This window comes from Tamandua tetradactyla, chromosome 4 (assembly GCF_023851605.1).
Source record: "Tamandua tetradactyla isolate mTamTet1 chromosome 4, mTamTet1.pri, whole genome shotgun sequence".
Lineage (NCBI taxonomy): Eukaryota > Metazoa > Chordata > Mammalia > Pilosa > Myrmecophagidae > Tamandua > Tamandua tetradactyla.
In genome coordinates, this window is record NC_135330.1 from 111,753,114 (window position 1) to 111,768,217 (window position 15,104).

The following is a 15,104-nucleotide window of genomic DNA, read 5'->3' on the forward strand; positions in this document are numbered from 1 at the left end:
ACCTCAACACTGTAAGGGGCCATGGGGTGTCAGCAATGTCCTCTCCCTTGTCCTCCCCCCAGGTTCCAGGGCATCCATACAAGAATCTGTGGTCATTTCACTGTAGCTAAGCAGCTGAGGGGGAGCTGAAGGAAGTAACTGTGCAGCTGCAGGATCTGGCTGGGCTTTCCTAGAATATTAGAGCTCAGAGAAACCCCAAGGGCTTCGTAATAGAACACCTCCCCCTCCCCTCTCCTCCCCACAAAGGAACTCTTATCTGTAGATCCAACACAGACCATCTGCAAAAGAGGAACTGCTCTGGATGGAGACTAGGGGGTGGGAGTAAGCTGTAGTCTCCCCCATTTGGCTTTCCCTCCCCTCCAGTGCAGTCCCATTTTAAAGCTAGTTGGCCCTTGCATAGCATGGTTGAAATCCACTGCTCAAGTTCATCACCCACAGTTTGCAGAGGAAGGAACTTGGTCACCGACAGGATCTGTGTGTGTGCCGGAAAGAGAATGGCTCTTAATTCTGACAGACCTGGAGGTAAATGCCAGCTCTGTCCCTTCCCAGCTGTGAGTACAATGTCGGAAGTTATTTAAATTCTTTGGGCCTCAGTTTCCTCAGCTTCTGAAATAGAATATTTACATCTGACCCTCAACAAGGAGCAGCAGAAATGATGCAATTATAACAAGTCCTTGGTCAATGGTAATTATTGGCAGTTTTAAGGGGTTTGCTTGATAGCACGTAACTAGTTGTACAGGTGGGACTAATTCACCCAGAACTCTGCATCCCAGAACCCTGGCATTCCCTCATTTTGAACATGGATATTCTTCAGTCATGTTCATTCTCCTCCTTCCAGGGTAGCTGGGACTCTTCCCTCATTTGTGTTGGGTTAGTTGGAGAATTAGCCCAAATGGAAAACAAAAAACAACAAACAAACCTAAGGCCCTTGGAAAAATAGTAAGACAGCAGGAAGGAAAATGGCCTACACTGAAATAACTACCTAAAGTAATATTATCCCCTCCATCAAACTTTTTTCTGCTTCACTTTTAAGGATCTTTCCTTGGCGTTCTAATGAATGAATCGCCCTCTATCAAGATCCCACCAAGCTAAAGAGAGAAGAAAAGAAAAGGGGGAAAAGCCTTTCTCATAGTCAGTAAGTAACTCCTATCACTGAGTAGAATTACTTTGAAATGTAATCCCTTCACCTTTTCAAAAACAGTATGTCGTGACAAATTTTAAGTTACTTTTATGCCTGGGATATTAGGAAAAATAAAAGATATTATAAAAAATAGAATTTCCATCACCATTTCTGTTTATCATAATGATCATAAACTCAACTTACATTGCCACTCCAAATTCTAAGAGAATTTGCTCATGTCCTCTAAGAAACCATTTTACTTGATTAACAGCAAAGTCGTTGAAAAACTCCAAAGTCAACTATTCGGCTGAGGCTGACAGGGCTAGCTAGTTCTCTAGGACTGCAACTGTGTTACAGCAGACCAAAGGAAAAAACATAAACGCAAAGAGTTCACAGACTAAAAAGCAACACATAAATGTTGTTATTATTAATGTCAATCATTAATAATAATAACAGTAATTATAATATTTTCAATGTTGATATATTTTGATCCATATATTCAAAATACTACTACAGTGAATGAAAGTCAACAAACTAGTAGATAAGATAAAGATCTGCTTTGCTTAAGAGTTTACAGAAGGGGAACCATCAGCTTCCAAAGTCCATCCTAGCAAACCCAATAGAAAGCTCAGCAATTTCTGCTCTTGGAACAGAGAGAATCAAGGTGATAGCTTTTTTTTTTCCAAGTTCAGAATTTCACATTTATTTTAAAACGTTAAATATTATTTTCTCTTTTTTCACCAAAATTGAATATATTAAAGTCATTTTAATCTTTTTGTAAGAGAAATTTAAATAAAAAAGGATTAAAACTTATTCAACATTATTCCACAAGACAGGTTGAGAATAAAAAAGATATACAAAACTGTATATTTATTCATTGGTTCAAACACATATTAAATAGAATTTTTTACGAAAGCATTAGTATCTGGACTAAGCTTAAGCCTACCTCAGGGACTCCTAATTTTCGGCATGCTTCCAAAAAGTTTTCCACATTTCTTCTGCATTTGGCCATGCTGAGTTTGGGCTATAAAATGCAAAGATACAGAAATATCATATTACTAAAAGAGAAGCCACAGTAATAATAGGTTACATTTTAAACTTTCTAATGGCACAAGTAATACTTGTTTATTGGGAAAAAAAATAACATACCCATTAGCAAACAGAAGAAAACCCCACCTAGAGATAAAAACTGTTACTATTTTGGATTATAGTCTTCCAAACACTGTGTGCGTATATATACATAAAAATTTTTGTGAAATTATTCTGCTGTTTAACCTGCCAAGGTTCACCTAAAATATATCATAAACATCTTTTCTCATCAATAAATACATTTCTCTCTGAAGGGTAAAATGCACCAGGCCAATTCATCTCCTCCCCACCAAAGCAATGGATTTAATTAGAAAGGGGCAGCAGGGAAGTAATCAGCATGAAATATGGTAGGGTATTCATAACTTCACCAAGAGCTCTCAGAACTGAGTTTGCCCCGGCTATAAATCACCTCGAAGATGTGGGAGTAAGGGATACATTTGGCTCACACATTTTAATTTTTCACGGTGAGGTTTAAATGCTTTACTGCTAAATTTTAACATTCCACTCTAAATTCCTTTAAAAAGAAGGTAAGACTCCCCCTCTACGTGGGACATGACTCCCAGGGGTGTAAACCTTCCTAGCAACATGGGACAGAAATCCCAGGATGAGCTGGGACCCAGCATCAAGGGATTGAGGAAACCTTCAACCAAAAGGGGGAAGACAGAAATGAGAAAAAATAAAGTTTCAGTAGCTGAGAGATTTCAAACAGAGTCGAGAGATAATTCTGGAGGTTATTCTTACACATTATATTCATATCCCTTTTCAGTTTATGGTGTATTTGAGTAGCTAAAGGGAAGTACCTGAAATTTAGAGCTGTGTTCCAGTAGCCTTGTTTCTTGAAGATGATTGTATAAAGATATAATATTTACAATGTGACTGTGTGGTTGTGAAAACCTTGTGTCTGTGCTGCCTTTATCTAGGGTATGGACAGATGAGTAAAAAATATGGATAAAAAATAAACAAATAATAGGGGAAACAAAAGTTAAAATACATAGGGTAGATGGAAATACTAGTGGTCAATGAGAAGGAAGAGTAAGGGGTATGGGACGCATGAGTTTTTCCTTTTTTTTTTAATTCTTTTTCTGGAATGATGCAAATGTTCTAAAAAATGATCATGGTGATGAATATACAACTATTTGATGATATTTTGAGCCACTGATTGTACACCATGTATAGAATATTTGTATGTTAAGAATGTTCATTTGTGTTTGCATGTTGTTTTGTCAATAAAAATATTAAAAAAAAAAGATTCATAAAAAAGGAAGCAAGAAGCATGGGTGACTCTCAGAGTCCAGGTACAGGAGCAATGCTTTCTAAAGCTCAACCGTTTGCTGATAGGGGGTCAGGGGCAAAGTGAGAGTGAAATGACTCTTACTCCAATCACCGTAAAATCTCAATTTGCATAGCATTTATTTAAGAAAAAAATGGCAAAAATTTCCTGTCCCCCATACACATACATATTTTAAAAAGAAAAAATATAGTTGGGATGCTAAACAAATATCCTCCATTTGGATAAAGAGGCAAGTGTGCTCCAAATGGGCCCTGCGAAGATGGGTAAAAAGTTGCTTGGTTGTTTGGGTGGTTTCGTCCTTCCCTGTCATGTCTTAGGGTAGGACCACTGCAGTAAGCCTCATGCAAACAGAAAGAACAGACACAACAAGGTGGCATGGGGATAGCAGAAGACCTGCCCAACCTAGCAGATGGGGCACCAAGGAAGATTTCGTTAACATGAGTCCCCAGCATTTGTCTCTCTGCTCTTCTGTGACTAATATCTTCCTTTAATTATTATTTAGTAAGTTCTGTGCTGAAACTCCAAAGATGGCTAACATCACTTCAAACGCTGGCCAGCACATTGGAAGTCAACAAAAAGTACATTTCAAGCTACATCAAGAAAATTCAGCCCCTTGTGGAAGTGAGGGAGGGTCCGTTCTAAGAGTGTCTCCTAGTTTCAGTTAAAGATATATTTGCTATAAATACAAAAAGCTTCAACAGCACCATTGTTCAAATATAAAATTACATCACAACTGAGATGCCATTGTTTTGCTCATTAAATTGTCAGACTGAGGAGACCCATTTCTTTTTAGGAACAATCTCCTAGCATATTGACATTGACAGTGATTCTGCTCACCACTATATTCCCACTACTTGGCATAAAAAATGGACAAAATGAATGAAAACTTAGAATGCTTAATGTCTGCAAAAATATGGATAGAAAAGCTACTCTCATCCACTGCCATATGATCCTCTTTATTAAGTGCTGACTACATGTTCAATACTGGAATTGGCACTGTGCTAGTTTGCTAATGCTGCTAGAATGCAATACACCTGAAATGGATTGGCTTTTATAAAGGGGATTTATTTGGTTACAAATTTACAGTTCTTCAGAGAAAAGGCAGGTAGCTTTCATCCCAGTTCCTCTGTCACATGGGAAGGAACACAGTGATGTATACTGGGCTTCTGGTTCAAATGGCTTTCCCTGGGGCAGTTCCTTTCTGTGTCTTCAAACATCTGGGTCTGAGCCAGCTCTGAGCTGTGTTGGGCTGAGCTGTGCTGATCTCTCCTTTTAAGCCTCACTCCTTGTGGAAGGCACTCCCCTTGGCCAATTGCAGATATAATCAGACGAATTTCACATGCTGATGATTTAAGTCCACAGCAACAGAACAATGGGGCACCACAACCTGGGCAAGCTGACACCTGAACCTTACAGGCAATAAGGATACAACTGTGGAATCAAAAGACACAATTCTTGCCTTCACTTAGCTCTACTCAGATATATTAAAAGTCAAAGGAAATTATAACACAGTGAAGTGCTGGTTGCAGTGGGAAGAAAATGAGGAAAAGTATCTAACCCAGTCTTAATGAATCAAAAATGGCTTTCTCACTCAACCAACTAGGAATAGGAAGGAACTTCCTCAGCATGATAAAGGGCATCTATGAAAATCCCACAGCTAACATCATACTCAACAGTCCAAAGACTTGAAAGCTTTCCCTCCAAGATCTGAAGAAGACAAGGATGCCCATTGTCAGAACTGTTATTCAACATTGTACAGGAAGTTCTAATGAGAGCAGCAGTTAGGCACGGAAAAGAAATAAAGAAATAAAAGGCACCCAAATCCTAGTCCTAGCCAGAGAAAGAAATAAAATAAATAAATAAAAAGACAAAAGAAAAGGCATCCAAATTCTAGTTCTAGCCAAAGAAGTAGTTAGGCAAGAAAAGGAAGTAAACAAAAGGTACCCACATTGGACAGAAAGAAAGAAAACTAAAAAAAAAAAAAAAAAAAAAGTCTTCTTTCCTGTAGAAGCAGAAATGAAGGAGAATTGGGAGCGAGCATGCTGAAGGGGCAAGGAGATTTGGAAGACACAGTTTGGGGAACTGCTGTCTACGCTGAAAGTGCAGCCTGTGCAGAGGTGGGCAGCTGGAGAGAAAACACAGAACCAGAAGCAGACTACATAGCTGGAGTGTGGCCAGGCCTGGTCAGAGAGGGCTTAGAGATCTTCACTAAAAAATTTCTGGTAAGTGGACATTTAGTTTCTGTTTAAATTTCTGAAAAGGAAAACCACAAAACATAAGCTAAAATGTTGAAGTTATTGAAATAGATGCTTATGAAGAATTTTAGCAACTCGGAAATCTTTGGTTATAATAATAAATAAACTACTACATGGTATATATGAGGAATCAACATAAAAAAAACACACACACACACAATTTAAATGAAGAAAAAAATGCTAGCAATAAAGAAGCCAAAGTATTAACAGTCATCTGGGTGATGGGGTAAAAGATGATTTATCTTCTGCTTTGTTCTATTTTCTCCAGTAAGACATTATTTCCCATTATTTTTCCAATTTTAAAAATTTTATTTAAGAAAAATTGAAAGCTAAAAAATATTTCTATAAGAATGAGGCATTTTCAACATGAGACAGAAATCCTAGAATGAGCTGGGACTCAGCATCAAGGGATTGAGAAAACCCTCTCAATCAAAAAGGGGAAAAGTGAAATGAGACAAAATAAAGTGTCAATGGCTGAGAGATTCCAGAGTTGAGAGGTTATCCTGGAGGTTATTCTTACACATTATATAGACATCACCTTTTTAGTTAAGGTGTAACAGAGAGGCTGGAGGGAACTGCCTGAAAATGTAGAGCTGTGTTCTAGTTGCCATGTTTCTTGAAGATGATTGTATAATGATACAGCTTTCACAATGTGACTGTGTGATTGTGAAAACCTTGTGTCTGTTGCTCCTTTTACCTACCTTAGGGACAGAAAAATAAAACATATGGATTAAAAATAAATAAATAATAGGGGGAACAAATGTTAAAATAAATGTAGTAGATTGAAATGCTAGTGATCAATGAAAGGGAGGGGTAAGGGGTATGGTATGTATGAATTTTTTTCTTTTTGTTTCTTTTTCTGAATTGACGCAAATGTTCTAAGAAATTATCATGATGATGAATATACAACTATGGGATGATATTGTGAGTTATTGATTACATATCGAGAATTGAATGATCTTATGGTAAGAATGTTTGTGTTTGTATGTTGTTATGTTGAATAAAAAAAAGAAAGCAAAAGAAAAAATACATTAGTGACTCCCAGAGGGAAAAAAAAAGAATGAGGCATTTTTGTATAAAGAAGTAATGAAATATACAAATGTACAGAGATACACACTTTATCATGTCCTTTCATACCTTCTAAAATAATTGTACATTCAACTTGGAAGCAGAGTAATCTGCAGTTTCTCTACTCTCTCATGACTGGGAAAAATTATTAAATTAGAATTTGGAACATAGCTCAGAGCAACTTTATTGCAGATTGGAACTCATTTAAAAAAAGAAATTACTCTGAAGTGTCAAGTTGGATTATATGACAAAATTTATTGCCCTACATAGGGCTCTTAGAGGCAGTTTCAAAAGGCCAGAAAATTGATCTTTTCTTTCCTTGTTGTCTGAGTCAAGATAAAAGTAGTGAGGCTTTTGAAAGGAAAACATATTCCAAAATCTAGAACTAAGGATTCTGTATTTTCTACATGATTTTTCTGTAAACTTAACAACTTCTCTAATAAAAGAAGAAAGCGGAAAAAAAAGTATAGAAAGGAAATCTGACTTGAAATGGGATCATCAGTTAATTTTTCTTGAGAAAAGAAACATGGACAAATAATGCAGCTGGGAAGCTTTCCTGGGAGTAGAGGAGTGCAGAGGAGGCTTGCCTGAGGCATTTGTCCAATGCACTGATACTAGATGTTATATGAACACTGTATGTTGAATTTAGGAGCTCTGAATTATGGAACTCTGCTATGTAATCACGAGTGATAATAACAGCTTGTATTTACGTGTATTTTCATGTGTCAAACACAGTGCCGAGAGTTTTATATGTAATAGCTCATTCAATCCTGACAAGTATATTCCCATTACAGAGAAGAGCAAATTAAGTTAAAAAGAGGTTAAGGAACTGGCACAATGTTTTACATCTCAAAGGGAAATCTAGGATGTAAATCGAATCAGTTTAACTTCAGAACCTGCAAGCGCAGCCCCTAAACTAAACCACAAATACAAAATTGTGTGGATAAAAGTTATTTTTCTTTCTCCCCCAACATATCTAACCTTATGCGTGCTTCAAAGACAAGCTTATCCCCGATTCTCCCTTCCTCACTGGAACTGTCCTAAAGGCCCTCTCTGTAGCTGTCTTATGACCCGTAACATGCTCCATGTAAGAGCGGCCCACAGACAGGTTTTATCTCCCCTACGGGAGAGATGAGGATTTTCAGGGCACAGTGGAGTGTCATTCACCCTTTCCTTCCTACTGTTTCTACAATTATAAAGTTATATTCACTGTATACTTGCACACTATAGGTGGTCAAGGAATTGTTAAATTAATGATTTGATTGACCAACCTCTGGCTTGATGAGAGATCAATGACATATTCAATAGAATCCCCATCCTTTTCAGGCTATCCAAAACTCTCAAATGATGAACCAAGGGATCATGTTAAGAAGAGAAGCTACCAACCAAAACGAGCTATCTGAAAAGACTTCTTGCTGTTTCTATAACCCCACATGAGAAACGAATTTTCTTAAAAGTAGGCACTTGGACCAGTAATTTCTTTAAAGTGACAAATATAGTATTCTTTGTCATTTGCATATTTGTTTTAAATAAGCATATCTGTCCCTTTCTGAGTTGCCTCATTCAGGCTGTTTCTTCTCTGTGCATCTAATTTGTTGTTTGGGGGGCACAACGGGAAGGGTTTGAGCAAGTCCTGGTGAGTCCTCTGGAATCCTTGATCAGCACACTGTTCAAAAAGAGTCTGTTTCACGTAAAAGTTAGATGCCCTTTATATTATGTTACTTACAACAGCTGGTGAGGGGACATGGATGCTTGCTACTGAACGTGGGCGGATATGGTTGACCAGATGGCAGAGGACGACCCCATCCATGAGTGCTGCCCCCAGGTCTTCATGCAGGCTGACCTTGAGTCTCATCTCAATACTCTGTTGGGGGGAGTCAGAATGAAGCCTATTGTTAGTGACTTTAATCATACAGAGGCAACTGAGGGTAAAATACAATCACAGGTATCTATGTATTAAGATACCAATTTCTTTATGAAAAATAAGGGTAAGAACACCTGGAAAATGCTAAACATTATTTAAGTGATCTATAAAGATGTCAAAGTGAAATTTCCTCTGCAGTAAAAAAAAAAATTTAGGAAGTAGAATGAAAGGAGTAATGAAAGGAATCATTTCTTGGGTTCAAAATTTTCTCAGACTTGGCTATAAAAATATAAAAACAGAATGAAGCAGCTAGAAGGAAAAGTCTGAGAGGATCATATGGTAGCCCATGACAAACTTTGGGATCTGTTCTGTGATTACTCGTTGAAGAGTGCTTTGAAAATTATTGCTTTTTTCTTTCTTTACTTTGTATATATATGATACTATACAATAAAAAAAGTTAAAAAAAAAAAGAGAATGAGTTGACAAATGAAAACCAAACTGACTAGTTCATTTATTTAGACTTTACTTCCATCAACGTTGTGTAGCTTTCAGCAGATAAATTACACATTTTGTTAGATTTACACCTAAGCATTTTTGTTTTAGCAACTGTAAATGGTATTACATTTTAAATTTTGGCATCCACATGTTCACTGTTCATATAAAGAAATACAATTGATTTTTATGATCATCTCATATCTTGCTAACTTAGTGAACTCACTTATTAGTCTTAGGAGTTTTTGATAGATTCTTTGGGCATTTCTATGCAGGCAATCATGTCATTTCCATATAGAGAGTGCTCTCTCTGTTATCTATATATATACCTTTTACTGCCCACCCTTTCTTGCCCTCTTGCCCTCTTGCCCAGTGGACCTCCCAACACTATGCTGAATAAGAATCATGAGAGCAGACATTCTTGCTGGTTCCTGATCTTAGGGGGGAATACATTCAGTTTTTCACCACTTAAGTATTTAGCTTGAGATGTTTGTAAATGTTCTTTTACAAGTTGAGAATGTTCCCTTCTATTTCTATGTTTTTCTTGAATCATGAATAGGTGTTGACTTTTGTCAAGAACTTTTTCCTCATCAATTGATATAATCAAGTAATTTTTCTTCTTTAGGCTGTTGAGATAGTGGATTACATTAATGGATTTTCAAATATCGAACCAGCCTTGCATTCCTGAAATAAACCTACTTGGTCAGGGTGTATAATTCTTTTTATATATTGTTTGATTCTATTTGCTAATATTTTGTTAATGCTGGCTTCCTAAAATGAATTGGGAAGTATTCCCTCTGCTTCTATTTTCTGAAAGAGATTGTGTTAAGACTTCCTTAACACAATTTGGTAGAGTTCTCCAGTGAAATCATTAAGGACTGGAGACTTTTAGTTATATGTTTTATATTGGGTGAGTTGTGATAGTTTATGTTTTTAAGGAAGCAGTCCACTTTCTCTAACCTGTCAAATTTATGTCTGTATAGATTATTCCCCTATTATCCTTTTGATGTCCTCAGAGTCTGTAGTGATACCCTCTATTCCATTCCTGACATAGGTAATTTGTGATCTCTCTCTTTTCTATGTCAGTCTTGGTAAAAGTTTGTCAATTTTAATCTTTTCAAAGAACAAAGTTCTTTACTTCATTGATTTTCTCTACTGCTTTTCTGTTTTCAATATCCGTGCTTTCTGCTCTCATCTTTATTATTTCATTCCTGTCACTTATCTGGAGTTTATTTTACTTTTCTTTTTTCTAGGTTTCTGAGACAGGAGCCTAGATTATTGACTTAGATTTTTCTCTTTTCTAATGTACGCCATTAGTGCTCTAAATTTTCCTCTCAGCACTACTTTAACTGTGTCCCACAACTTTGATATGTTCTAATTCATTTTTATTCAGGCCAATGTATTTTTAAAATTTCCCTTGATACTTCCTCTTTGACCCATATATTATTTATAAGTGGGTTGTTTAGTCTTAGGAGATGTGCTATTATCTTTCTCTTAATAATTTCTGGTTTGATTCCAATGTCACTGGAGAAAAAAACTTTGTATCATTTCAATTCTCTTAAATTTGTTGAGATTTGTTGTATGGTCTGTGGCAGTTAGGTTCAGGTGTCAGCTTGGCCAGGTGAAGGTGCCTAGTTCTGTTGCTGTGGACATGAGCCAATGGCATGTGAACCTCATCTATTGCTCATTACACCTGCAGTCAGCTAAGAGGCGTGCCTGATGTAATAAATGATGTTTGATTTAATTGGCTGGTGCTTAAAAGAGAGGGCTCAACATACTTCATCTCAGCACTCACAGCTCAACCCAGGCCTTTGGAGATGCAGAAAGGAATCACCCTGGGGAAAGATGCTGGAACCCAGAGGCCTGGAGAGAAGGCCAGCAGAGATCACCCTGTGCCTTCCCACGTAAGAAAGAACCTCAGTTGAAAGTTAGCTGCCTTTCCTCTGAAGAACTATACATCAACTAAATAAATCCCCTCTTATTGAAAGCCAATCCATCTCCAGTGTGTTGCATTCCAGCAGATGGCAAACTAGAACATGGTCTACCTTCAGATACTTTCCATGGGCACTTGAAAATATGCGTATTCTGCTGTTGTTGGGTGGAGAGTTCTCCAAATATCTTCATTATTAATTCCAGTTGGCCGATGGTGATGTCGCGTCCTTCTATACCTTTTTGCTGATTTTCTGCCTAGTCATACTTTTCACTGTTGAGAGAGAGGTGCTGAAGTTTCCAGCTATGATTGCGATTTGTCTATTTTCTCTCTTCACATATTCGCAGCTCTGTTCTAGAACTGCTGTCTTATTGGTGGGTTGACTAGTCTGTCTTTATGTCATGTTCCTCTCTCGGTCTAGGTAATTTTCTTTGTTTTGAAGTCTATTTTATAAGATATTAACATAGTCACTCCTGTTTTCCTTTTTTTTTAAATAAATTGTGATAACATCTGTACATCATAAAATTTCCCAATTCCACTCTCAAACATATGATTGAATAGTATGAACTACGTTCACCTAAGTGTGTTAATACTACCGCCATTTACTACCAACACTTCTCCATAACCCCAAAGAGAAACTGCAACCATTAAGTATTAATTCTCAATCCCTCCTGCCTCCTGGTAATCTATAATATGCTTTCTATCTCTAAATGTGTATTACTCTAGTCATTTCATATAACTGGATTTCAGATGCAATACCTGTCCTTTCAAGGTCTATCCATGTTGTAGCATGTATCAAAACTTCATTCATTCCTATTTATGATTGAATAATATCCATTGTACGGATATACCACACTTTGTTTATCTGGTCATCTGTAGATGGACACTTGTACCGTTTTCACATTTTGGCTATTGTGAATAATACTATGAACATTGGTTCACCCTTCACCAATATTTGTATTATATATTTTTTCTATCCTTTTACTACACTGTTATATTTGAAGTAAATTTTTTTGTAGACAGGATATTAGTTAGGTCATGTTTTATAATGCACTCTGCTAAATTCTGCCTTTTAACTGGTATATTTAGACCATTTACATTTAATATAATTATTGATATGTTAGGGCTTTAGTCTACCATTTCATTTTTTGTTTTAAGTTTGTACTCTCTGTCTTCTTTTTCCTGCCTTCCAATGACTTACTTGAACATTTTTTGATTTCTGTTTTGATTTATTTATAGTATTTTTGAATGTTATCTCTGTAGAGCTTTTTTAAGTGACTGCTCTTAGGTATTACATTATATATACATAACATCACAATCTACTGGTGTCATCATATTACGAGTTCAAGTGAAATATGGAAATCACACCTTTCTATCCTTCCCCCATTTATTACATAACTGTCTTAAGTATTGCCTCTACATACATTTATAGAACTACATCAGACAGTACTATAATTTTTGCTTCAGCTACCAAATGTACTTTTGACAACTCAAAAGAAGGAAAATCTCTCATATATACCTGTATATTAACTTGCTGTTTTCTTTCTTCCTTCCTGATATTTCAAAGTTCCTCTTTTATTGTTTCCTCTCTCACTTCCTTTCTGTAATCATTCTTTTAGGACAGGTTTGTGGTGAAGGAATTTTCCTTCATCTAAGAATGTCTTGATTGTGTCTTCATTCCTAAAAGCTATTTTCACTGGGTACAGTATTCTGGGCTGACAATTCTTTTCTTTCAGCATAAAAAATAGTGTCCCTTCCATCTGGCTTCCATGGTTTTTATGAGGAATCCACTGGTCTTTAAATTATTTTTCCCCATAAGTAAAATGACATTTTTCTCAGGCTATTATTAATACTTTTTCTGTGTCTTTGGTTTAAGAAGTTTAATTATAATCTTTTTCTCCTCTCCTCTCCTAAGGATACCTGAGGCTCTATTTATTTATTTTCAGTCTGTTTCCTCTCTGTTGTTCATATTTGGTAATTTCTACTGTTCTCCATTCTAATTCAGTGGTTCTTACTTCTGTTCCCTCCATCCTGCTGTTGATTCCCCATCCACTGGGCTTTTTATTTCAGTTGTTGTAAGTTTCAGTTCTAAAATTTACTTATTGTTCTTTACATCTTCTTTTTCTTTGCTGAGACTCTCTAATTTTTCATTTGCTTCAAAATGTTTGTAATTGCTTGTTATGGCACTTTACAATGGCTGCTTTAAAACTGTTGTCAGATAACTCTACATCTCTATCATCTTGGTGTTGGCATCCATTGTTCTCTTTTTTTCATTCAGTTTTTGAACTTCCTGGTTCTTGGTATGACAAGTTTCAACTGAAACTTGAATGCTTTCGTATTATGTTATGAGACACCACCTAAGTTAGAATCTTTCAACTTTCTAACTTAGGTGATGTCCTTTGACACTACTCTGACACGGGAAAAGGGAAAATGGCTTTGTTACTGCCATGCAGAGGCAGAAGTCCAGGTTTCCCACTCAACTTCCAGTCACCCCTGTGGAAGGGACTCCTTTTTACTGCTGGGTAGGGTTTGGAATTCCAGGTCCCCACATGGTCTCCACTAACACTGTGGTGGGTGCTGCCTTGTTACTACTGGGCACTGGGGAGTCATGGACGTGCCTATCAGTCATCTCCCAGCATTCACCTATCCCCTTCCTCCTTTCCTTTGTGTGCATGTTTCTATATATTTCCATTTTGCAACCCAGAGGAGACATTTGGTTTAATCAAATGTCTGACTGTAGGGAAGAAGCAGTCGCAGTTGCTTGTAAGGATGGGAACCCTGTACAGAGGTTGCTTGATACATGCTTTGTGCATAGTGGCAGGGTCCCTTCCCCCTGGGGTGAATAAACTACCCTACTCTCAGGCAGTACATTCATCTCTTATCTCTACCATGAGGCAGGACAGGAGAAGCCACCACCCACCAACCCTGACCCAAGCAGTTGGGCATCCCAGGGGACCAGCCACAATTAGGATCTCTTCCCTTGCTTCTTTGAACCCTTTGTGCTGTGTAAAGTAATAACATGGTCACTTGCTGGAAATCCAGGCTCCCTGCATGGTGTCCTCTGGCATCTTGGAGTAGTGGGAGGTAAGGTAATAGCTTGTTACTGGCTAGTGGGGGCAAAATTTCTATCTCCCTCCCTGGCCTTCTGTGACACCAGCCCAGCAGGGTGCTGGGGTGACTTGTCACAGTCTTGTAAGGATGTACCTCTAAAGTCCTCTTCAGCCTTTGCTGATGTGGTTGGAGCCATACATTTTCTCTGTGGTGTTTGACTGGAGTAAGGCAGTTATTGTCTAAAAGATTTCTGTCTTGCTACACTGCCCCTTTCCTGTTCTTTGGCTAGAGAGAGCAGGTTTTTGTTAGGACTTTTTATACTGTCTGTATCTTGGTATTTCTGGATTGCTGGCTTCTTCAGGTCCAAATTTAGGGTACATGTGGCAGAAATAATACCCAGGGAACTCACCACAATGCCATTTCTCAGGTGCTGAGGTCCCTAGCCAGTCTGCCTTCCTTCCTCTATCTTTCAGAGCGTTTGTGTTTGTTTTATACATAATGTGTATGTATTTAGCCAGAATAATAGGAAAAAGCACATCTACTCCATTTTCCCAGAAGGAAAGTAGAGCAATCAGTTTCTAAAGTTTCTGCCTTGCAACAGAAGCTCCTTTTAAATGGAGATTAGCCTAAGAAGGAATGACTTAATTTGGTGATTTGCAATAAATGAAACACTTGAAAATCAGTGCATGCCAGTGTTATATAATTCTCTTTCAGAATTGTCTTGGTTCTAGAAACCTAATTTTTTTCTAGGTTCTTTATCAGTATCCAATTTTATATCACTAAATGAAAACAAAAGACATTAATATGACAAAGGTTTTAAGAAAAAAATTATAAGGAATCTTTTTTGGACAGGTATAACTCAGTTTCTTAGTTTCACATACCCCTGAAAATTCACTCCAAAGCTCACAACATATCCAAAATACTCTGGACAAATGCCAGAGCTG

The 15,104-nt window shown here is 37.3% G+C and overlaps 1 protein-coding gene across 4 annotated transcripts in view; it reads right to left on the minus strand.

Annotated features, from left to right (window-relative positions):
• LRCH1 (leucine rich repeats and calponin homology domain containing 1) overlaps positions 1-15,104 on the minus strand; it is a 209,023-nt gene that overhangs the window by 14,138 nt on the left and 179,781 nt on the right. For all 4 annotated transcript variants that reach the window (XM_077158254.1, XM_077158256.1, XM_077158253.1 and 1 more), the window contains 2 exons: positions 8,550-8,687; positions 2,067-2,144 (listed from right to left, as the gene is read on the minus strand). In XM_077158254.1, the coding sequence (XP_077014369.1) occupies positions 2,067-2,144; positions 8,550-8,687 (216 nt within the window). The remainder of the gene's footprint in view (positions 1-2,066; positions 2,145-8,549; positions 8,688-15,104) is intronic.